Genomic DNA, 24,087 nt, shown 5'->3' on the forward strand with positions numbered 1-24,087 from the left:
CTGGAGCGTAAAAAATCTGTGGGAAAATATGACAGAAATTTGTAAAACTGTGAGAGGTATAGATATGGTAAATGCAAGCAGGCTTTTTCCACTGAGGTTGGGTGAGAATAGAACTACAGGTCATGGGTTAAGGATGAAAGGTTAAAGGGGAACATGGGGGGAACAACTTTGTTCAGAGGATGGTGTGAGTGTGGAACGAGCTGCCAGTGGAAATGCTGGATATGGGTCTGACTGCAACATTTAAGAGAAATTTGGATAGGTACGTCAATGGAGGGCAATGATCCAGGCGCGGGTTGATGGGATGGGGTAGAATAATAGCTTGGCATGGACTAGATAGGCTGAAGGGTCTGTATCTGTGCTGTGGTGCTCTATGACTCTATGACACAGGGATCCTCCATGTCAACTTGAAGGGAATCTCTTCCATTTCGTTGCAAATGGCTATGACAAAACTGAGTGATCCACTCTGATTCTGTCTCCCTCTATTCAGGACTCGGGCCCAATTGAGAGCCGCACTTTTGCTATAAGCTCCTTTGCACAGTTTTGTATCCTCTTCAGAAGAACGTTCATTTCCATATTGAGGGATGCGGTAAGTCCAGCTGCCTTTGCCCTTCTCTTTTAGGTCCTTATTTTCTTGTTTTTTTTTGCATTATTTATTTATATTTGTAATTATTCATAATTTTATGCCATATACAATGTGCCAGTGATAATAAGTCTGATTCTGAGAGTCTGGTTCAAACCCACACAAATGGCTGTGCATTCCTCAGGACAATTGTTCTATCTACTAGGACTGATAACATACAGGAACTGATAAACAGGCTGGACGAGTTCAGTTGAAAATTTTCCCAGTTCCAATGCCTTCAAATCGGAGCTCGGAGCAGTAACAGAAAAATTACTAATATAGTGACGGCGTCATTCACATTGATACAACATTCAATAAATCACAGAAAATGACAATTGAACATTTCCAAAGGCATGACACTCCCTCAGTACAGCCTTTTGTTTATATACAAAAGATTATTCAAATGACTACAGTATCACAATACACGATAATGCAACATTAAGAACATCATAAAACATACTATTTACAGTCTCAAATTAAGATTAAGATTAGCTTTATTTGTCACATCTACATTGAAACATACAGCGAAATGTGATGTTTGCATCAAATGAAATCAGTGAGGATTGTGTTGGGCAAATATTGCCAGGCTTCATGTGCCAACATAGAATACAAAACACTCAGTAACCCTAACCATACACCTTTTGGAATGGGAGAGGAAGCTGGAGCACCCAGAGGAAACTCATGCAGTCAAGAAGAGTAGACAATAGACAGTAGGTGCAGGAGTAGGCCATTCGGCCCTTCTAGCCAGCACCACCATTCACTGTGATCATGGCAGATCATACACAATCAGTACCCTGTTCCTGCCCTCTCCCCATATCCCTTGACCCCGCTATCTATAAGAGCTCTATCTAACTCTCTCTTGAATGCATCCAGAGACTTGGCCTCCACTGCCTTCTGGGGCAGAGCACTCCACATATCCACCACTCCCTGGGTGAAAATGTTTTTCCGCATCTCTGTTCTAAATGGCCTACCCCTTATTCTTAAACTGTGGCCTCTAGTTCTGGACTCACCCATCAGCGGGAACATGCTTCCTGCCTCCAGTGTGTCCAATCCTTTAATAATCTTATATGTTTCAATCAGATCCCCCCTCATCCTTCTAAATTCCAGTGTATACAAGCCCAGTCGCTCCAATCTTTCAACATATGACAGTCCCGCCATTCCGGGAGTTAACCTTGTGAACCTACGCTGCACTCCCTCAATAGCAAGAATGTCCTTCCTCAAATTTGGAGACCAAAACTGCACACAATACTCCAGGTGGAGTCTCACCAGGGCCCTGTACAGCTGCAGAAGGACCTCTTTACTCCTATACTCAATTCCTCTTGTTATAAAGGCCAGCATGCCATTAGCTTTCTTCACTGCCTGCTGTACCTGCATGCTTGCGTTCATTGACTGATGTACAAGAACACCTAGATCTCGTTGTACTTCCCCTTTTCCTAACTTGACTCCATTTAGATAGTAATCTGCCTTCCTGTTCTTGCCACCAAAGTGGATAACCTCACACTTATCCACATTAAACTGCATCTGCCATACATTTGCCCACTCACCCAACCTGTCCAAGTCACCCTGCATTCTCATAACATCCTCCTGACATTTCACACTGCCACCCAGTTTTGTGTCATCGGCAAATTTGCTAATGTTACTTTTAATCCCTTCATCTAAATCATTAATGTATATTGTAAACAGCTGCGGTCCCAGCACCGAACCTTGCGGTACCCCACTTGTCACAGCCTGCCATTCCGAAAGGGACCCGTTAATCGCTACTCTTTGTTTCCTGTCAGCCAGCCAATTTTCAATCCATTTCAGTACTCTGCCCCCAATACCATGTACCCTAATTTTGCCCACTAACCTCCTATGTGGGACTTTATCAAAAGCTTTCTGGAAGTCCAGGTACACTACATCCACTGGCTCTCCCTTGTCCATTTTCATAGTTACATCCTCAAAAAACTCCAGAAGATTAGTCAAGCATGATTTTCCCTTCATAAATCCATGCTGACTTGGACTGATCCTTCTACTGCTATCCAAATGTGTCGTAATTTCCTCTTTTATAATTGACTCCAGCATCTTTCCCACCACTGACGTCAGGCTAACCAGTCTATAATTCCCTATTTTCTCTCTCCCTCCTTTCTTGAAAAGTGGGACATTAGCCACCCTCCAATCAGCAGGAACTGTTCCTGAATCTATAGAACATTGGAAAATGATTACCAATGCTTCCACGATTTCTAGAGCCACCTCTTTAAGTACACTGGGATGCAAACCATCAGGTCCCGGGGACTTATCAGCCTTCAGACTCAACAGTCCATTCAACACCGTTTCTTGCCTAATATAAATTTCCTTCAGTTCATCCTTTACCCTAGTTCCTTTGGCCACTATTACATCTGGGAGATTGTTTGTGTCTTCCCTAGTGAAGACAGATCCAAGGTACCTGTTCAACTCGTCTGCCATTTCCTTGTTCCCCATAATAAATTCACCCGTTTCTGTCTTCAATGGCCCAATTTTGGTCTTAACTATTTTTTTGCTATTCACATACCTAAAGAAGCTTTTACTATCCTCCTTTAAATTCTTGGCTAGTTTACCTTCGTACCTCATTTTTTCTTGGCGTATTGCCTTTTTTGTTATCTTCTGTTGCTCTTTAAAAGCTTCCCAGTCCTCCGGTTTCCCGCTCATCTTTGCTATGTTATACTTCTTCTCTTTTATTTTTATACTGCCCTTTACTTCCCTCGTCAGCCACGGCTGCCCCTTACTCCCCTTAGGATCTTTCTTCCTCTTTGGAATGAACCGATTCTGCACCTTCTGCATTATTCCCAGAAATACCTGCCATTGTTGTTCTACTGTCTTCCCTGCGAGGGTATTGTTCCATTGAACTTTGGCCAGCTCCTCCCTCATAGCTCCATAGTTCCCTTTGTTCAACTGTAATACTGACACATCCGATTTTTCCTTCTCCTTCTCAAATTGTAGGTTAAAACATATCATATTATGGTCATTATCTCCTAATGGTTCCTTTACCTCGAGGTCCCTGATCAAATCCGGTTCATTGCACAACACTAAATCTAGAATTGCCTTCTCTCTGGTAGGCTCCAGTACAAGCTATTCTAAGAATCCATCTCGGAGGCACTCCACAAACTCCCTTTCTTGGGGTCCAGTACCATTCTGATTCTCCCAGTCTACCTGCATGTTGAAATCCCCCATGACAACTGTTTCATTACCTTTGCGACATGCCAATTTTAACTCTTCATTCAACTTACACCCTACATCCAGACTGCTGTTTGGGGGCCTGTAGATAACTCCCATTAGGGTCTTTCTACCCTTAGAATTTCTCAGTTCTATCCATACTGACTCTACATCCCCAGATTCTATGTCCCTCCTTGCAAGGGACTGAATATCATTCCTCACCAACAGAGCCACCCCACCCCTTCTGCCAGTCAGTCTATCCTTTCGATAAGATGTATATCCTTGAATATTCATTTCCCAGGCCCTGTCCGCTTGAAGCCATGTCTCTGTTATTCCCACAACATCGTACTTGCCAATTTCCAACTGAGCCTCAAGCTCATCTACTTTATTCCTTATACTTCGTGCATTCATATATAATACTTTTAATTCGTTACTCCCCTCTCCTTTCATATCAATTCCTATTTAACTTGGCCATACTGTATGATCTCTTCTTGAGCTTTCTACTCCATTGATTCTGTTGTCCTTTTTAACTTTTCTTATTTTCACTTTCCCTTTAACTCCATCCTTATATTTCCAGTATGTACAAACCCACGGACAGCATTGGGAATTGGCCCCCAATCTTACAGCTGGCACTGTAATAACATTATACTAACTGCTATGCTATCATTCTGCCCCTAAAATACTGTTAATTAAAATGCGTTTATCACTATCTATGACACACTCAAGCCCTCGAGAAGCCCTGGTTTAGATCCTTCATTTGTGTGACATGAAAAGCCTTGGTCTGGCAGTCCGTGCGGTGCCCAGGAGGAGGAAAGGGTGCCTCCTGCCTTACCTACCCATTTGATGTGCTGGGTTCCATGGTTTGAGACTCCAGCTACAGTTTTCATCAGAGTTACTGAGCATCTCCACTCCTTAGATCAGATCCTGGTCTGGGCATGTCCTTCCACAACCGCTGGACTAAGTGTGTAAATGTAGGAGGGGACTATGTTGAAAAATAAAAGTGCTATGCTTTCTAAAATTGACTCCTTCTACCTTAGGCCACGAACTTATCAATCACCCCTTGTATAAGGCAGAGATTGATAGATTCTTGATTAGTCAGGGCATGAAGGGATACGGGGAGAAGGCAGGAGATTGGGGCTGAGAGGAAAATTGGATCAGCCAGGATGAAATAGTGGAGCAGATTTGATGGGCCAAATGACCTGCTTATGGTCTTATGGTGTGGCATCAACACATGACCATTTAAAGTATCTTCGGCCTTTTCTGGAAATCTCTTATTGACCCCATATGCCTTGTCCACTCTAGGTTCTGACCCATCTGCGTTTCATGTCCCACATTTGTATTGGAGTTCTGATTGGTCTACTGTACCTCAACATCGGTGACGAGGCAGAGAAAGTATTTAACAACACAGGATGCCTCTTCTTCTCCATGCTCTTCCTCATGTTTGCTGCTCTGATGCCAACTGTACTGACATGTAAGAAAAAATCTTGTCTTCCTGGTTGAATGTAACTTTATGATTTTTCCTTGTTTCTTCTGAGTGGTTAAATATTAGTAATTAAATACCAGGGAAGAAAGACACCTATTTGAACAGAAACTTTCACAATCTCAAGACATCCCAGAGATTTCAGCTAACTATGATGTTGGAGATGTTTGGCTAACTTGTACAAAATTTCACAAACTGAAATGCATTACTGACCAGATTATTTGAGTTTTTGTTTAAGCAATGCTGAATTGGGGATAAATATTGGCCAGAAAACAGAGAACAATTTCAAAGTAACACACAAAATGCTGGTGACACTCAGCAAGTAAGGCAGCATCCATGGAAATGAATAAACTGTTGATGTTTCATGCTGAGATCCTTCGTCAGGACAGGCTCTCCCGATTTCCAGCATCTGCAGAATCTCTTATGCTTACAACTTCAAACTACTTTCTTGGGGACTTTTCCTCAGTACCAGCTCAACACATTGGCAGCAATTTAGATTTTATGTTCTAGTCCCTCGAGGAATTTGCAGCTGCAACCACTTTATACAGTGAATGATAATTCACAGGTCGTTAATTTCATTGAACAATTTTTCTGCAACTTTTACCAATGATGTAAAGTTACCCATTCTTATCTCCATGTTCAGAAAAAAAGTCTATTTAGTCCACACTCTATCAAACTTTCTATGAATTTATTCTCCAGCAATATAGTTCTGTAACCAAGGTTGTAAGGAGTGAGTAGCTACATTCCTCAACTTGTATCTGGAAGAACACAGTATGTTAAAATTTCATGAGAGAGCTGGGGATGTAAATGCAGTCAATCTAAATAAATCTGAAATAAGGAAAAATGGCAATCATCATTATTCTGCTATGAAGTCCAATTAGTAGCTTAATTGGTCATTGTAAATTGTCCCGAGATTAGGCTAGGGTTAAAATTGTGGGTTGCTGGGTGGTGTGGCTTGTTGGACCGGAAGGGCCTATTCCACGCTGCGTCTCAAAATAAATAAACTCAGCAGACTGGTGTGAAATCACTTCAGGGAAAGAAGTCAGCTATATCCACCTGTTGGGCCTATATGTGACATCAGACTTGCCCTTTGAAAAATCAACTTGTATCAACTGTTAAGACTGTTTGAGACAATTGTTAAGGGCAAAGCAAGAAATACTGCGCAATATCATTTTCGATCCTGATGGATACTAAAGTTGTAGTGACAATAGGACACAAGCGCAAGAAATTGTGCAATTGCAGGAAATCCAGAATAACCACATACACAATGCTGGAGGAATGACGTTTTGGACCAAGACCCTTCGCCAGGACAGTAGGATGGGTTGTAATGCTCACATCTTGTCAATAAATTAATAAAAAAACATCATTTTAAGTCTGTGCAGAAGGAAATCTAGATCACCATTTCTTTTTCTCTCATTTCAGTCCCTCTTGAGATGTCTGTTTTCTTGAGGGAGCACCTCAACTACTGGTACAGTCTGAAAGCCTACTACTTAGCCAAGACAATGGCGGATGTTCCATTCCAAGTATGTACTTCTTCAGTATCTATCACTTTCTGCCATTGATTCAATGTTACATTGAAACTGTACATCAGCAGTGAAGAAGGTGGAAACGAAGGAAAGCTCTTCAGCCCTTTGAGCTGGTTCTAACATTCAGTGTTATCATAGCTGATCCAAATCATAAATGCAACCACATAATTGGCTCTGTTTCCTTCTTTCAGTCTCAGAAATAACAGTGCTAAATGAGCAAGTATCTATTGTTCTACTGATCTACTTTGTGTTGTGGGAACTGATGTTCATCGACTAGCAGTGAAGAAAACTGCACGATCAAAACCTAATCCAGATGCACATTCCTAACTGAAGCCATGATCAGGCAGTTGTGGATAGAGGCACAGGCCAGTGGCGTTGGGCTACAATCCTACCCCCAGTTTTCCATCTGCATCATTCTGGTGACAGCAAATTGTTGACTTAAAGGTTGGGGCATCCTGTTCTGAAACTTTTGAATCACAGAGGCATACAACATGGAAACAGGCCCTTTGACCCATCTGGCTCATGCTGAAGAAGACACAGATCTAAGCCAATTGCTTTTGCCCATATTTGACCCATTTTTCCTATCCACGTACTCATTCAAGTGTTTGTTCAATTATGTTAATGTATCTACTTCAACCACTTCCTCTAGCAGTTCATTCCACATACATACCACCTTCTGTGGGTATAAAAAGGTTGCCCCTCAAGTTCCCATTAAACCTCTCTCATCCTAAACCTATGCCCTCTAGTTTCTTGATTCCCCAACCCTGGAATAAAGTCTGTGCACACTTACCCCTGTTTATGCCCTTATGATTTTATACACTTCTATAATATCACTTCTGATTCGCCTACACTCTAGTGAATCTGCTCAGCATCTCTCATAACTTAAGTCCCTCGAATCCTGGCAATAACCCCTTAAACCTCCCCTGCATTCTTTCCATCTTAATGGCATCTTTCCTTTAATGGGGTAACTAAAACAAACATCCCACCTTCTATACTCAGTACTCTGACTGCTGAAGGTCAGCTTGCCAGAATTTTCAACAGTGTATCTACCTGTGGTGCCAATTTCAAAGAACCATATACTTGTACTCCCAAGTTCCTATGCTTTATAACACTACTGTTCACTGTAAAAGTCCTACCCTTATGTTGCTTCCCAAATTGCAACACCTTGCACTTGTCCAAATTAAGCTCAATGTGCCATTCCTTGACCACTTTCCCAGAGGATCAAGATCCCTCTAATTCCTGATAGTCATCTTCACTGTACACGACACCACCTATTCTAGTGTCATTTTCTAACTCCTTGTACATTCTTATCCAAGCCTGAAATAGATGAAAGATGAAGGCGCACCTCCAATCATGGGCCTGCAATCTAAGATACAATCTTCAGCCATTTCCTTTGTTCCCTACCATCAAGCCAATTTTGTATCCAGTTAGCTAGCTCTTGCACTCCAACTTTCCAGAGCAACCGACCATGCAAAATCTTATGGAGAAGCTTCTCAAAGACCTTAGTGAAGTGCATATAGACTATGTTTACTGCCCTGCCCCATCAATCTTCTTGGTTACTTCTTCAAAAAATCAATCAAAATCATGAGACATAATCTCCTTTTCACAAAGCCACTTTGACCTAACACTAATCAATGCTTGTTTTATCTAGATATACAAATGCTTATATATCTTATCCTCAGAATCCCCTATGGGAACTTACCTACCACATATACTGGGCCTAATGGTCTTTAGTTCCCAGGCTTTTTTATCTGCAACCCTTCTTAAATGAAGAAACAACATTAGTTACCTTCCAGTTCACCTTCCACTTCATCCTTAGTGCCAATTCGCTATCTCAGCCACGGTTCCCACAATTCCTTCTCCAGCTTCCCATGGTGTTCATGGATATACTTAATCAGGCCTTGGAGACTTGCTCAGTGCTGAAAGGTTTCTCTTTAGGGGAATAAAAATGTGTTTTCTGCACCATCAATGAAGGTGAATGATTTTTAATGTTCTAAGCAGGAACTGGTGCATGTAGCTTCCTGGGCAATGCTCTAAAGGACATGTTGACCAACCCCGATAAACTGGATTTCTTCCTGCAGGTGATCTGTCCAATTGTGTACTGCAGCATTGTGTACTGGATGACGGCACAGCCTCCTGAAGCTTCACGGTTCCTCTTATTTGCAGCTCTTGCCACAGCGACTGCACTGGTGGCCCAGTCACTTGGACTGCTGATCGGCGCTGCATCCACATCTTTGCAGGTAAACCAGGAACACACTACCTCACTCTTTTTGTATTTCTTAATTAATTAACTTTAAAAATTAATATATATTTCTTATTGTAATTTATAGTATATTTTGTGTATTCCATGTACTGCTTCCACAAAACAACACATTTCATGACATATATCAGTGATAATAAACCTGATTCTGTGTTTCAGTGCAGTTGCAGGTTGACCTGTATTGCACTTTACTTTGTAAATGCAACTCTGAATTCTACATTCTCTTTTCTTTTTACTATCTCAGTTTAATTATGTATGACACATATGGCACATAAAACAAACTTCTCAGTGTATCTCTGTATATGTGACAATAATCAGAATCAGAATCACGTTTAATATCATTGACATACACTCAGTGGCCACTTCATTAGGCATACCTGCTCATTAATGTAAATATCTAATCAGCCAATCATGCGGGAGTAATTCGATGCATAAAAGCCTTTAGATATTGTTAAGAAGTTCAGTTGCTGTCAGACCAAACATCAGAATGGGGAAGAAATGTGATCTAAGTGACTTTGCCTGTGGAATGATTGTTGGTGCCAGATGGGGTGGTTTGAGTATCTCAGAAACTGCTGATCTTCCGGGATTTTCACACACAGCAGTCTCAAGAGTTTACAGAGAATGGTGGGGAAAATGATGAACATCCAGTGAGCAGCAATTCCATGGGCAAAAACACCTTGTTAATGACAGAGATCAGAGGAGAATGGCCAGACTGGTTCAAGCTGACAGGAAGGTGACAGTAACTCAAATAACCACATGTTACAACAGTGGTGTGCAGAAGAGCATCTCTGAATGCACAACACGTCAAACCTTGAAGTGGATGGGCTACAGCAACAAAAAACCACACCGGGTTCCACTCCTGTACCTAATCAAGTGGCCATTGACTGTATATTTCTTATTGCAATTTATTTTATGTATTCCATTGTACTGCTGCTGCAAAACAACAAATTTCACAACATATGATGTCCGTGATAATAAACTGGACTCTGGTTCTGATTATGTTGTGAATTATTTTTTGTTTTAATAAACCAATTTGTCACAAATTTGTTGTAGTAATAAATGAATACCAGTGCTGCTTCAAGTTACCTAAAGGTTGCTTAATCATTGTGTGACTGGCATACAAGAAGGCCATTCAGGCCATACATATGCTCATCATAGGTGCTTCAAAATTAAGGAATGGATTCTAGATGGGGCTTGATTTTCCCTGTTAGGAAGGACTCCATTCACTCACCACCAACAATTCCTGAAGGACTGGCCCAAAATGGATGATAGTTTATATCAGGAATCACTGACTACAAAATCCAGGCCATTGTGACCTGCAGGTGACTGAGCTAAATTCTGTCATGGAGTCATTCATTTTGAAACTAGCTCATGAGATGCTCTTTGGAATATGAGTGCCCATGTTGGTCAGATACTGCAGGAAACAGAGCCAACATAGTGCAAGGCAAGGATTTCCCCATAGAGGGCCGTGAAAATCAGCATCTATCATCAAAGAACCCCATCTTCCTGGAAATGCCCATTTCTCACTGCAACAATCAGTCAGAATGTGCAGAATCCTTAGGTCCCACATCAGGATTCAGGAACAGTTATTACTCTACAAACATCAAGCTCCTGAACCAGTGTGGATAACTTCACTCATCACTACTCTGAATGGATTCTACAACTTAGACTCACTTTCAAAGACTCTTTACAACTCATGTTCTCAGTATTATTTTATATTTCTGCAGTTTGTCTTCACAGTTCAAAGAAAAATGTATTATCAGAGTACATTTATGGTAGCACAGACAACCCTGAGATTCCTTTTCTGCAGGCATACTTAACAAATCTATAGAACAGTAACTGTAAACTAAACATCAGGAACTAAACTGTAAACAAACTTTGCAAATACAGATATAAATAAATAGCAAATTGTCTTCCTTTGTGCATTGGTTGTTCATCAGTCTTTGTTTATGTGTAGTATTTCATAAATTCTATTGTATTTCTTTTTTCCTGTAAGTGTCTGCAAGAAAATGAATCTCAAGGTAGTATATTGTTGACCATTCATCAACGGAACTGGGTTAGGAAATTCACTACACAACTTTTAATTAATTGAAGCTCACAGTCTATTGTCTCTGCACAAACAACAATGTAACTATGTTGACCCTCCAAACCAACAACTTAAAACATGAATTCTACTGTTCCCTCTGTACCAATATTCACCCAGACAACTTTTCCAATTTATAACACTGAAATAGGGGATCTCCATTGGCCAGACAATCAACCCTTCTTGTCCCTGCCCCTGGTATGGGGGTTCTTCCTTGCAATAGTGATTCAGTGAAGTTATCGCTACCTTGTATCTGAAAACCTCTGGTTTATACTCATTCCTTCCCGTTCAAATATTGCATTTCAGTGTTATTGGCTATGGGTCATATTACTGACCTTTAACACTTCCTTATTGTTCCTAGTCCATGCCAGCATCCATTTATTTCCCTTCTTCTGCAAGTGACAACTGGTAATTTATGGCTTTTTGTTCTCTTTGACTCTGACTAGTTTAAAGCAGTCAGACAGTGTCACCCAGACACTGAGAGATAACTCGATTACTTCTACAAACCTGCCATTGTACACAATATACTTAAATCTGAGAATGATCTCAGGTTTAGTAGGTCCATAGCAAAAACTCCTTGAGTCCACGTTCAATTGTTCTGATTAGATTATCCCAGAGCAAGAATCAGTTCATCAAACAGTTCACAAGATGGAGGTTACAAAGCAGCTTCACAAAATGATAGCTTCCATCTCCTTGAAGCACATGGCAAGAACAAAGAAATTAGTTTGTCTGCTTCCAGTGACCTTAAATCATTTAAGTTTGACATTTTCTTCTAGGTTTTAATTCCTCCATGGAGGTACGTATAACATACTGGTATACGTACTTTGATAATACATTTATTTTGAACTTTGAACTTCTTTGAAAGACATCCTACATTTAGCAAAGCTGTCCTACTATTCCTCTAAAGTCTTGTATATATTTCCCTTCAACTAGAGTAGTTGATCAGCCATGATCTCAAAATGGCGGTGCAGGCTCAAAGGGTCGAATGGTCTACTTCTGCACCTATTGTCTACTGTCTATTGTCTATAACTAGCTACCCTTTCAAAAATGTACTAAGAAATCTGTTTCAACAGTGACTTCACCCTGTCAGAGAGATGCCTTGTTATTCTACCTATCTCTCCCCTGCCGTCTCTGTATCTTGATAATAACTTGTTTTCTTTTCTCATTCCTAATAATAAAGAAGGATCTTTAACCTAAAACATTAACTGTTTCTCTTTCCACAGATGCTGCCAGAACCTATTAAATGCATTTTCAGTATTTTCCAGCTAGTTCTGGGGCTTGTTGGAAAACGTGCCTGAAAGCTAACCAAACCCCAATTCCGAAATATTAGTATTGTAAAAAAAGAAAGCAATGTTGATCTTATCTAATTAGTAGCTGGCATTTATATGTATTGTATGTGATTGATATGAAGATTTTATTTCACCCAGGTTGCCACGTTTGTGGGTCCCGTCACTGCTATTCCCGTGCTCCTGTTTTCTGGATTCTTTGTTAGCTTTGATACCATCCCCACATACCTGCAGTGGAGTTCCTATGTCTCTTATGTCAGGTACATATGCTTCTCTTCTCCTAACTTGCTGGTTTCTTCTTCCTGCTGTAGCTCCAAATCATCCCTGCTCAACTGTGAGCTTCATTCCAGCACTTGACATTGAGTCACGTCCTCCAAAGTGTCCGCGGGTCATTGGTTTGGTTGTGTGTTGACACGGAGGGCATGGGCCCTAGCCACAAAAACTGAGCATAATTATCTTGACAGATAATCCAGTGCAGGTGTTCCCAACCTGGAGTCCACAGATCCCTTGCTTAATGGTATTGGTCCATGACATAAAAAAGGTTGGGATCCCTAATCCAGTGGAATGCTGAGGGAGTGCTACATTGTCAAATGTGCTGTATTACGGGTGAGGACTGATTGTCCCATCTACAGTTAAGGATGGATGCATAAGATCTCATGACAGTATTGAAGAACATCTGGAGTGTTATCCCCAGCTAATATTTCTTAGTGGGCCAACTTCACAGCAATGAGTTAATTTGGTCAGCTTCACATTGCTCAATTTGGAACTTTTCTAAGTTAAATTCTTGACTGAGTTGCTTAATTTCTTACAAAATACACAGTTACTGACAGGACCCTTAATAACTTTGATCTATAGAGAGATCTTGGGGTCTAAATCCATAGTTCCTTAAAAGTGACTGCATAAGTTGATAGGTTGGTAAATAAAGTGCTTGCCTTTATTGGTCAAGGCATTGAGTTCAAGAATCAGGAAGTTAGGTTACAGCTTTAGCCAAAGAATGGTGAATCTATGGAATTCATTGCCAGAGATTACTGTGGAAGCAAGTCATTGGGTATATTTAAAGCAAAGGTTGTTAGGTTCTTGAATAGTCAGGCATCAAAGGTTACGGGGAGAAGGCAGAAGAATGGGAGTGAGAGGGATAATAAATCAGCCATCATTGAATGGTGGAACAGCCTCAATGGACAAATGGCCTAATTCTGCTCCTATGTCGTGTCGTATAATCTGTATAAAACCCTGGTTAGGCTTCATCTGGAGTATTGAATTCCGGTTACCCCATTGTAGGAAAGATGGGGAGGCTTTGGAGACTCTGCAAAAGAGGTTTACTAGGATGCTGCCTGGGTTGGAGAGTTTAAGCTATAAAGGCAGATTGGACAAATTAGGATTGTTTTCTCTTGAGCAGCAGAGACCTGATAGACGTTTATAAAATTCTGAGAGACAGAGATAGACCACAGATTGATTTTCCCCTGGATCAAATGTGTAAAACTGGAAGATATGCATTTAAGGGGAGAGAGTCAAAGATCTTAAGAGATGTGTGGGTCAAGACTTTAAACACAGAGAATGGTTGGTGCCTGGAATGCACTGCCTAGGGTGGTGGTGGAGACAGATGTGATAGAGTTGTTGAAAAGGTACAAGGATATGCAGAGAACGGAGGGATATGCACCATGTGCAGACAGAAGGGATTAGTTTAATGAGGCATCATTAGCTTAATTAGTCTGGGACAACATTGTTGGTCTGTTCCTGTTCTGTATATTCTATAAGTGTATCATATGGCTGTGAAATGCTTTGGGATATCCTGTACAGGATGTGAAAGGCATCACAGAAATGTGTCTATATTTTTCAGCATCTGATCTTTTCAGGAAATGTTCATGTCCTTTTCCAACAGTCCTCAAGATTTTAATGCTCAGACTTGGTATTGTACAATTTTTTTCCCAATTTTTTTTGCGTACGCTCTTACTCTGGCAGCTTCTGTCAGTGGACCGTGCTCCAAATCAGATCGAAGGAGTGGCTCATTTCCTTCTCCAGGGACTTGTGCCCCAAAATCCAGGCTGGGGAATGCTGTGCTTCCATTTTACAGAGGGATCACCAGCACTTTTACTGGTTTCTAAACCCCAAATGCTATGATCAGCTTTATCATTACTCATTAGAGACATCACTGAGTCAGATGCAGTCTGTTACACACGTAAAGACCAATTTATTCGTTTATCTTGTACTGGTGTGTGTACTCAAGTTTCACCTGAAAGGCTGTAATGGCTTAAGAAGGCAGCTTCTCAAGGGCAGTTGGAGATGGGCAATAAATGCTGTTCTTTCATGAGACACTGTAAACCCAGAAATTAAAATCTTCAAAAAGATTTCACAATTCCTTACCTAATCCTGTTAGTGTATCTTTTGTCTTGATTTGGTTATCACCTTCTCTGTGTGTTAATGGGGATGTAATATATATGCATAAGATTAACGTGGCAACCATTTTCTCAATGCCATGTAGGTGGATCTGTCGGGATAATGGAAAATTCTAGAAATCCTTACTACCTGTTATGCCACTTGTTTAGGTCAGCAATGAAGGTCCTCCATCTCTGGTGGTGTTCAGGGCTTCCTTCATAACGCCAGTAGCTTCCTCTCAGTTTTCACTACTGTCAAGTCCCAGGTGGAGACTCAGGTATACCATCACACTCAGATGGAGAAGGATTCTTCATTGCTATTTCCATAACAATTTTGTTTTACCATTCAGAGTTGTTAGCCCTGAGCTGAACCCCTAAACCTGGAGGGCTGGTGGACCTCTCTTAGTCTGGCCTCTACCCCTTGAGCCAAAGCCTAAAGCCCTGACTCCAGCCAACATGGCTCTTTGAGTCACTGAGGCACACAAACCTCCAAACCTATGACATAGTTGTGGTCCTTTTAGAGGAGTTCTTGGTATAAAGTTGGGGAAAAGGCCCTTCGATAGACAAATCAATCTGAAAGAGTAACAATTCAATTTGTTTATTCTCTTGCTTCGTAAAACAGATATGGCTTCGAAGGTGTCATCTTGTCAATATATGGGCTGGAGAGAAAAAATCTGACCTGCAATACTGAATTTTGTCCTTATAAGGAACCAAAGAAAATTCTTCAAGAGTTGGATGTGCAAGACTCAAAGCTTTACATGGATTTCATTATCCTGGGTATTTTTTTTGTTATTTTGCGTTTGATGGCCTATCTTGTCCTGCGTTACAAAGTCAAATCTGAAAGATAGAAAGGAAATTACATACAGGTGGATGTTTTGCGGCATTTAGTCCTGCTATTTGTGAACTGGATCTATTCTCGTGAGGTTTCGGAGCTGAACCCCCGTGTTAAGATTGGGAACAGCTAAGCCACAAAGCCTGAATGGTATTCTCTAAAAAGAATTTTCAAACATCAAGATGGCTTTTGACAGGCCTTTTGGATTTTCAATTTTTTTTTTGCCTCTAGATTTTTTTCTGATTTTTTTTAAAATTCTCACCCCACCTGGAAGATGGTTTGTCAAAGAAAACAACCTGTATAATGAAGCAACTCCACTTTGGTGTTCTACACAATGAGAATCTCAGAATGATGCACCAACAACTGTTGAAGAAGCTCCATTTGTGAATTGTTAGATCGATGTTACACTGAAGTGTATTTTTTTTAAGATACAAAACAGAACTTTAACTTTAGAACCAGATTATTAACAAGCACAGTTTTTGTAGGGCAATGTACGCTTTAATCTGTCATCTTGTGCATGTTTGCTTATAGCACGTTTTGTCAAATTATACTAACTGTAAGTTTAAATAAGGAAGTAAGGCATTTCAACCTAAGCTTTAAATATAATATTAGGCATTGCGAAAAGTCTCTATTACTTTTTAACATTTCAGGAGTATATTTAAAAAGCTACAGTCTTAAAAATGTAAAATATTATAAAAAAGGTAGTGTTGCAATTTTTACCACATTTTGTATTAGTATTATAGTTTTTATTTTCACTTTAGTACTTAGAAATTTCCTTTCTCAATTATTAAAAAAAACACTTAAACTATATGTCTTTCTTCTCCCCCACACCACAGTATTTTAATTGGATTTTTTCAGGAACTATTTAATTCTCTGAAAGAATCTCCCATTTTGTGTAGAAGTGCTGCAGTGTATCCAGATGTTTGAACAGTTCTCAGTGTTTTTATTTTGAATTGCTCAATTCCTTTTCAAAATTTAATGGTACTTTAGTCCCAGAGTGAAAGGGACAATAACCACCATTTCAATGTGACAGATGGGTCCAGAAAGTTTACACTTCAAACAAGTTCCAATAATTATAAAGTGTCATTGCCAACGAAGCATGCAGAAACACTTGGTAATGTCCTTACACTGTTATAGAAAAAAATAACATCTCTTAGTCATGGTATTGCAGTATTTTATGGTCTAACTACTCCTGGACTATTGCCACTTTAACTTTGTCTGTGTGGCTAACTATGGTGTGGGAGAGTGTACAGTTTTTATAATTTTAACTTCAATACACTTGAGTTTGACTTCGTAAAAGAGCAGTAACCTAATTGCAGGCTTGCACAATGAATCTCCAATGATCAGCATTTAGATTATGGTTTAAATGATTATTTTCTTCCACTAATATCTTTCCATCATGTTTCAAATCTCCATTTTTCATCCAACAATTTGTACTTTAAGTCTAAGTTAATTGGGGCAGCACGGTAGCGTACCAGTTAGTGGAATCGCTTTACAGTACCAATGATCTCCAATTGGGGCTCAATTCCTGCCCCTGTAAGGACTTTATACATTCTCTCTGTGACTGTGTGAGTTTTGTTTGAGTGCTCCAATTTCCTCATACATTCCAAAGACAAATGGATTAGGATTGATAAATTGTGGGCATCCTATGTCAGCACCAGAAGCATGGTGACACTTACCTCGCTGATTTATTTGAGGCAAACAATGCATTTTGCTGTACGTTTCGGTGTATATGTGATAAGTTAGGCTTATCAACAAAGATCTTTGTTAAATTCGCATCTCTACATTGAGGACACGACTGTTTAAAAATATGTGACATTTTGTTGGTGATCCTTTATCCTATTTCCCAGTTTCTATTCTGTCATCGATCATATGAAACCAAAGTAAGGTCAAGTTTATTCGTCTATGTACAGTACAAGTACATTTGAAATACTTCCTGTGTCATCACAGACTCCCGTAAGGAGTTTGCATGTCTGTAAGAGAAAAACAGTTAGCCTTCAGGTAGTGCATTATGCAGTTCTGATCACCAATAATGAGGAAGGAAGGTGTTGGGAATGGTTCCATAGATATATGATTTTAACTACAAAACCGTGATGGTGTGGCTGGTGCTGTTCTCCATAGAGCAAAGAAGGAAGTGAGGAGATTTGATAGTGGTGATAGACCCCAAGGGATTGAGAAGCTAACCCCATTAGTGTATGGTTTTAGAAAACGTGATGGTAAGAAGATGGGGGCAAAGTAAGGAATGCCCGCATTCTCCATTGTTCTAGAGGCAGCATGGTAGCGTTATGATCAGCTCAAGCTATAAGATGGGGGTTCAATTCCCGCTGCTGTCTGTAAGGAGTTTGTACATTCACCCTGAGACCAAGTGGCTTTCCTCTGGGTGCTCCGGTTTCCTTCCACATTTGAAAGACAGACTGGTTAGCATTAGCAAGTTGTGGGCATGCCATGTTGGCACCAGAAGCATGGCCCCACTGCATCTGGAGTGTGTTGAGCGTAGATGCAAAATGACCTATTTCTCTGTATGTTTTGATGTTTTGGTGTACGTGTGACAAATAAAGCTAATCTTTAAATCCTTTAAAAGAAAACCATAGACCCAGAAAAAGGGTTTTGATGCAGGTGTCTTTTGAGCCTGGTGAAAATTCTGTTAATTTGGATTTTTAAAAGGCAGTTTGTTAGACATTTCAGGTAGAATAATATACAGGACTACAAGAGCAAAGGGAAGGTGTTAGATGGATTAATCAGCTAGAACAAGAGTTAGCTTGATGTGTTGAATGGTCCACGCTGTGCCATTATGTAATTCAGATCATTTATCATTAAAATATATAGCTCAACATTGTATACTTAATTCGTGCATCTCAGAACTGTTCTCTTCTTTGTAACTCTTGAAAGTTCCCAATAGCTTAGGGAATTATTATACTCCTACAGTGGTCAGCAATCTTGATTGTTATTTGCAATGCTCTGTACCACCAACCCTTTGGTTGGACTCATTATTGAATCCCACCCACCCTTCTGTCATCTGTGGCTGGTATCTGTGCCTCAGACCTGATTCCTATTTCCCTGAGAACAAGTCTTGTCCAATTGAAGTGCATAGGCAAGAACACAAACAAAGATTGAATATATGGCATTGCTTAAGTCATATTCAAAGGTTAAAGCCACAGTTTAATGAAAATACCTCCTGTACCTAATAAGGTGCCCACTGAGTGTATGTTTGTGGTCTTCTGCTGTTGTTGACCATCCTCTTCAAGGTTTGACATGTTCTGTGTTCAGAGATGTGCTGCTGCACACCACTGTTATAACATGTGGTTATTTGAGTTACTGTCAGCTCGAACCAGTCTGGATGGTCTCTCTGACTTCTCTCCTTAACAAGGCGTTTTCGCCCACAGAACTGCTATTCACTAGATTTTTTTTTGTTTTTCACACCATTCTCTGCAAACTCTAGAGACTGTTGTACATGAAAATCCCAGGAGATCAGCAGTTTCTGGTTTTACAAATGAACTGTGTGTGTTTCCTCCAGGTGCTCCGGTTTCCTCCCACAGTCCAAAGACATGGGAGTTAGTTAACTGGTCAAACCACCCTGTCTGACACCAACTATCATTCCACAGTCAAAGTCACTTAGATCACATTTCTTCTCGATTCTGATGTTTTGTCTAAAAAAAACAACTGAACCTCTTAACCATGTCTGCATGTTTTTATGCATTGAGTTGCTGTGACATAATTGGCTGATTAGATATTTGCATTAATAAGCAGGTGTACCTAATAAAGTGGCTACTGAATGTAGTTATGGTCTTGGTCTTGGTGGGAGGAAAAAGGGTCTATGTTTGACCTTTGTTCAGTCCTGCAAACTTTGAATCCACTTGAGCCTCTGTATTAAACAGTTGCTTCATAATACATAATAGAGCAGCACAGTAGAGTTGTAGTTAGCATAACACTATTGCAGCATCAGAAACCTTGCTTCAACTTGGCCACTGTCTGTAAGGAGTTTCTACGTTCTTCCCATGACTGTGTGCATTTCCTCCAGGTGCTCCGGTTTCCTCCCACAGTCCAAAGACATGGGAGTTAGTTAACTGGTCACACAGGTGTAATTGGGTGGCGCAGGCTCGTTAAGCCAGAAGGGCCTGTTACCATGTTGTATCTCTAAATAAAATAACTATAATTGTATTAAATTTTACAGAATGTATGTTTAGAAACATTTGATCATTTATGTGTGCTTTGGGAACCAAGTGGATTTAAAATATTTCTTGTGCAAGCCTTGCAAATGGGGAGCTACCTCTTTGTATTTGCAGAATCAATGCAATTGTAAGATTTATACATGTGTAATAAATCTGCGTACGTGTGTAAATAGAGCTAAAACAGTCTGCACGGATATCAAAGAATTCAAACCATTCACGAAGACCCATTTGCACTGTATAAGTCACTTGGAGAGGAAAGTGGTGCAATTTTGGCGTTAAGCTGTTCGAGCAACACTTGAAGAAACCTCTTCTGACGGAGCCTGATCATTCAGGAACAACATGTTCTCCAGAGACACAAAGATAAAGGAGCAAACCTTTGCAAGATGTCAGAAATAAAAACAAAATTGCTTTGCAGCTTTCATTTAAATTGAAATCAGAAAAGATATTTCCAGTGCTCTTTTAATAAAGAATGTAAATTGTGACAATGTTATAGCCAGGTGAATTGAGGAATTCCTCTGTCAAGCAAGTGACCAAGATTCATTTTGTGTGCAGCAGACTATTTTCCATTTACCATCTTTTTGGGAAAATTATCCTGCTTTTATAGAGGGATTTGCTGCAGTTTCTGTTTCCTCTACTCTTTAGACAGACTCTGTTTACTGAGCGAATTGACATTGTTTGCTGATCAACAAACTAATCGTTAGAAACTCTGCCTCACCTCCAACTTGTTGGTTATAGCACGGCTTCCAGTGAATGCTGTTTATTAACGGTGCTTTGTTCAAACTAGCAGGTAAGTTAAATGTTTTATTGAACAATAACAACTTAGCAAATAATAGATGATTGTATGTAAAAGTCTGTGCGCAAAGCTGGTTTAACAATTTTTGTGGACCTAGCAGCAAAGTCAAGAGTCGAACTCAAGGCATTAACTTTTCTTCCTGGTTCAAGTATCAACCCTGATGATTTAGGATTTATTTTAATTTTTTTTTAACATTTTTTGTTTACTGGGAATTCTTGTTCAAACAGAGAGTACTCTCGCTGCTCTGGACAAGTAATACAGAATGACTGATACCGTTTCTATGAGGGAATTGATGGGGATCGGCCATCTACCAGCACTTACACTCCCTCCTTGTTAAGGGCACCACCTTGTGGTTCCTGCTAGGCAGTTTGTGTCAGAGTTATCCTTGATGGGAGTCAGTCTATAGTCTAACAGAAGCATGAGCACTTGAGATTCAAAATTGTTAAATCCAAGATTCAAGATTGTTTAATGTCGTTTCCAGTACTCAAGTGTAAAGGAGGATGAAATAATTGTTACTCTGGACCTGATGCAGTACAAAAAAAACCCACAGAAGATAATGAACACAATAATAATAAAAACACAATAAATATTAATACCTAAGATGGCTTGTATATATCGATTGATTGGTTGTATGAGCATAAAGTGATGCTATGCTGTACGTAAGGTGACTGACAGGAAATAATAAAGTAGTAGTGAGGTGGGTTAGTGGGTGGAGGTGTTGGTCAGCCTTACTGCTTGGGGAAGTAACTGTTTTTGAGTCTGGTGATCCTGGCGTAGATGCTACATAGCCTCCTCCTTGGTGGGACTACAGGGTTTTCCCAGAGCCTAAAGTGCTTTATCTCAACATGACAGAAGTGAAGAGAACAGCAATGATGGTAACAATCATCATTGACCAGAATTTGCATTCATTTAACCATGATCTCTGTACAATGCTTTCACTCAACAATCTTTGTTGATGGCTATTTCATAATTGTATCTAGAGGTAGTGGACAGGGAGAAATATCAGTGGAATCCCACCAGATTAGCATCTTTGAGGTAGAGGAAGAAACAGAACAGAAGTTTGTGTAGTTCCTCAGCATTCTCTCAGTGAGCTATGACTGCCATCCACCTAATGCGTGAGTGGCAATCATTTTGTTTGGCTTGAACCACTCTCTCCCCATGCCCCATGCACTTGCTTCAACACCATGCAGGGCAGTCCTCATCAAGGAAGAACAAGTCAGAGCCAATGAGCAAGATGGACCTCAAATCAGCTGGGGTGTTGGGAATCGTGATGTGGAGATGGGTCATGCTCAATACTGGTGTGGGTATTCAATTCAGGTTCAAAGATTGCCATGTCTGCACCCCCAATCTGTGTTCCCTTGGTCAGGATGTGGCATCACTGATAATCTGCCTTCAAAGGCTGCTTCAAAACTAGGAACATAAAGCCTGCTGGGTGCTGTAAGTAAACTGTACCTCCTCACCTACTGCATCTGGAATAATTGATACTAAATAAATGTACTTAATATAAATAATCATCATTTATTATAAATAAGCAAAGAACTAATATAAATAAATAATAAATTAATATAACATGCATTCAGAAAGAACAGATCTCCAGTGGTTGGAAACCATCTACATTCACACCAATTGCATTCAGTCGTTAAATAAAAATGCAAAAAACCTGTAGATGCTGAAAATCTGAAATAAAAACAGTAAATGATGCAAACAGTCAGCAGGTCGAGCAGCATTTGTGTTTCCAGTATTTTCTGTTTTTACTCACTCTATTTTTATTTAATCAATTGCTGCCATGATGTAACTGAGGTGATTAATTTTCAGTTCTGAGTGGTTTGCACATCTGTGTTAAAGGAAAGGTTTACTTTTCCAACACTGAAGAAAAGATATTAAAATCAGCACTGTAATTACAAAATCCCAAATTAAGTGTGTGATGTTCTGTTCGCACTGAGTACCAGCTTAGGCCTAAGAAAGCTGCTAAGAGGGAATACTGAAAGGATTCAATTAGGTTCTTCTCTTCCACTCCTGACAAAGTCCAATGTTCTGCAGGTAGGAAGATTCTTGATAAAGAGTGGAATAATTTTGATATCATTTTGAGAAAGTAGAATATGGGTGCTGATTTCAGCAACATTTTAAAAGGATTGGCAGAAAGGGGAAAAAATTAAATTGACCAGTGGCCCTGCCCCTAATCAATGTTGAATTGCTAATATTAGAAAACTCCTGCTTACTGCATCTCTACAAAAGAGATTGGCCTTGAAAGCAGGATATCCTACAGGTACATAATCCACTGAAGGCTAATGAGTACTTAGACCAGCTCAGGTTGGGGTTAGTGGGACCCATGCAATTTTATATCAGAGGAGGCGATGCTTTTAAAGGAGAATTGAAGAGAGGGAAGCAAAAGATTTGATGCAAATGCTTTTGAAATACTTTAAAGAATGTTTTATTTTAGTGAATGAACCAAATATGTTTTCCTTCCATGGCTTATTCTGTTTATATTGCATGTGCTAAAGACTTGACTGTCAGGCTGATTTTTTAACAGAACTAAAGTGAACACACGGGTCACATATTAATAATGTTTATGCAAATCAAAGATGTAATGTCCAAAGTTGCTCATGAATATTTATACCAGTGACTGTTGTTGGACTGTATGTTACTTTCAGTAAGAAGTTTCTGTTAACATATTACTAATAAAACAACTATTTATACCCTGGGCTCTTGTTCTTTATTGTGTTATTTTTATGAATAGCCTAAAATATTTGTGTAGTGTTACTTATTTTCATAGTAAGTAATTAAAAGTAGACTCGATTGAAAGATGATGGCTACTTCACATCACATACTTTACCAGGCTGTTCCTGGCATGGGTGAAATGATGCACTATCATTGAAAGAATAAGTAGGCAACAGATAGATGGGAGAGGGAGATACACACAGAACAGGCTGAACAGGCTCTTCAGCCCAAATCGTCCATGGGAACCAAAATGCCCACCTAAACTAATCCCGTTTTCCTGCATTTAACCCACATCTCTGTAAACCATTCTGTTGCATATACCTGTCTAAATGTATTTTAAATATTGTTATTGTATCTGCCTCAACCACTTACTTTTGCATCTCATTCCATATCTCTAGAACCCTCTGTATGGAGGAAAAAGTTGCCCTCCGGTCCATTTTAAATCTTTTCCCTCTCACCTTAAACTTGTGCACTCTAGTTTTTGATTACCTTTCTCTGGGGAAATTTGACAATGTTCATTCACCCTATCTATGCTCCTTATCGCTTTATACATTTCTAAACGATCTCCTCTGAGTCGCCTACACTCCAAAAAGTAGTCTTAGCCTGTCTAACATCTCTCGATAATCTGGTCCCTTCAGTCTTGACAACATCCTTATAAATCTTTTCTGTAAATATCCTATCTTAATGGTATCTCCTATTGTGTGACCAAAACTGAATGCAATACTCCAAGTGCTTTTAAGTGGTCCATTCTTTTCAACTGTGCTAGTCGCTAGAATAAATT

General features: G+C 39.8%; 1 protein-coding gene across 3 annotated transcripts in view; it reads left to right on the forward strand.

Annotated features, from left to right (window-relative positions):
• Positions 1-23,284, forward strand: part of LOC140716927 (ATP-binding cassette sub-family G member 4-like) — a 204,148-nt gene extending 180,864 nt beyond the window's left edge. For all 3 annotated transcript variants that reach the window (XM_073030045.1, XM_073030043.1, XM_073030044.1), the window contains exons 10-15: positions 488-586; positions 5,090-5,258; positions 6,690-6,790; positions 8,875-9,033; positions 12,564-12,682; positions 15,417-23,284. In XM_073030045.1, the coding sequence (XP_072886146.1) occupies positions 488-586; positions 5,090-5,258; positions 6,690-6,790; positions 8,875-9,033; positions 12,564-12,682; positions 15,417-15,642 (873 nt within the window). In that variant the 3' untranslated portion in view covers positions 15,643-23,284. The remainder of the gene's footprint in view (positions 1-487; positions 587-5,089; positions 5,259-6,689; positions 6,791-8,874; positions 9,034-12,563; positions 12,683-15,416) is intronic.
• Positions 23,285-24,087: the final 803 nt, after the last annotated feature.

The sequence above is a fragment of the Hemitrygon akajei genome, chromosome 26, assembly GCF_048418815.1.
Source record: "Hemitrygon akajei chromosome 26, sHemAka1.3, whole genome shotgun sequence".
In the NCBI taxonomy this organism is placed as follows: Eukaryota; Metazoa; Chordata; class Chondrichthyes; order Myliobatiformes; family Dasyatidae; genus Hemitrygon; species Hemitrygon akajei.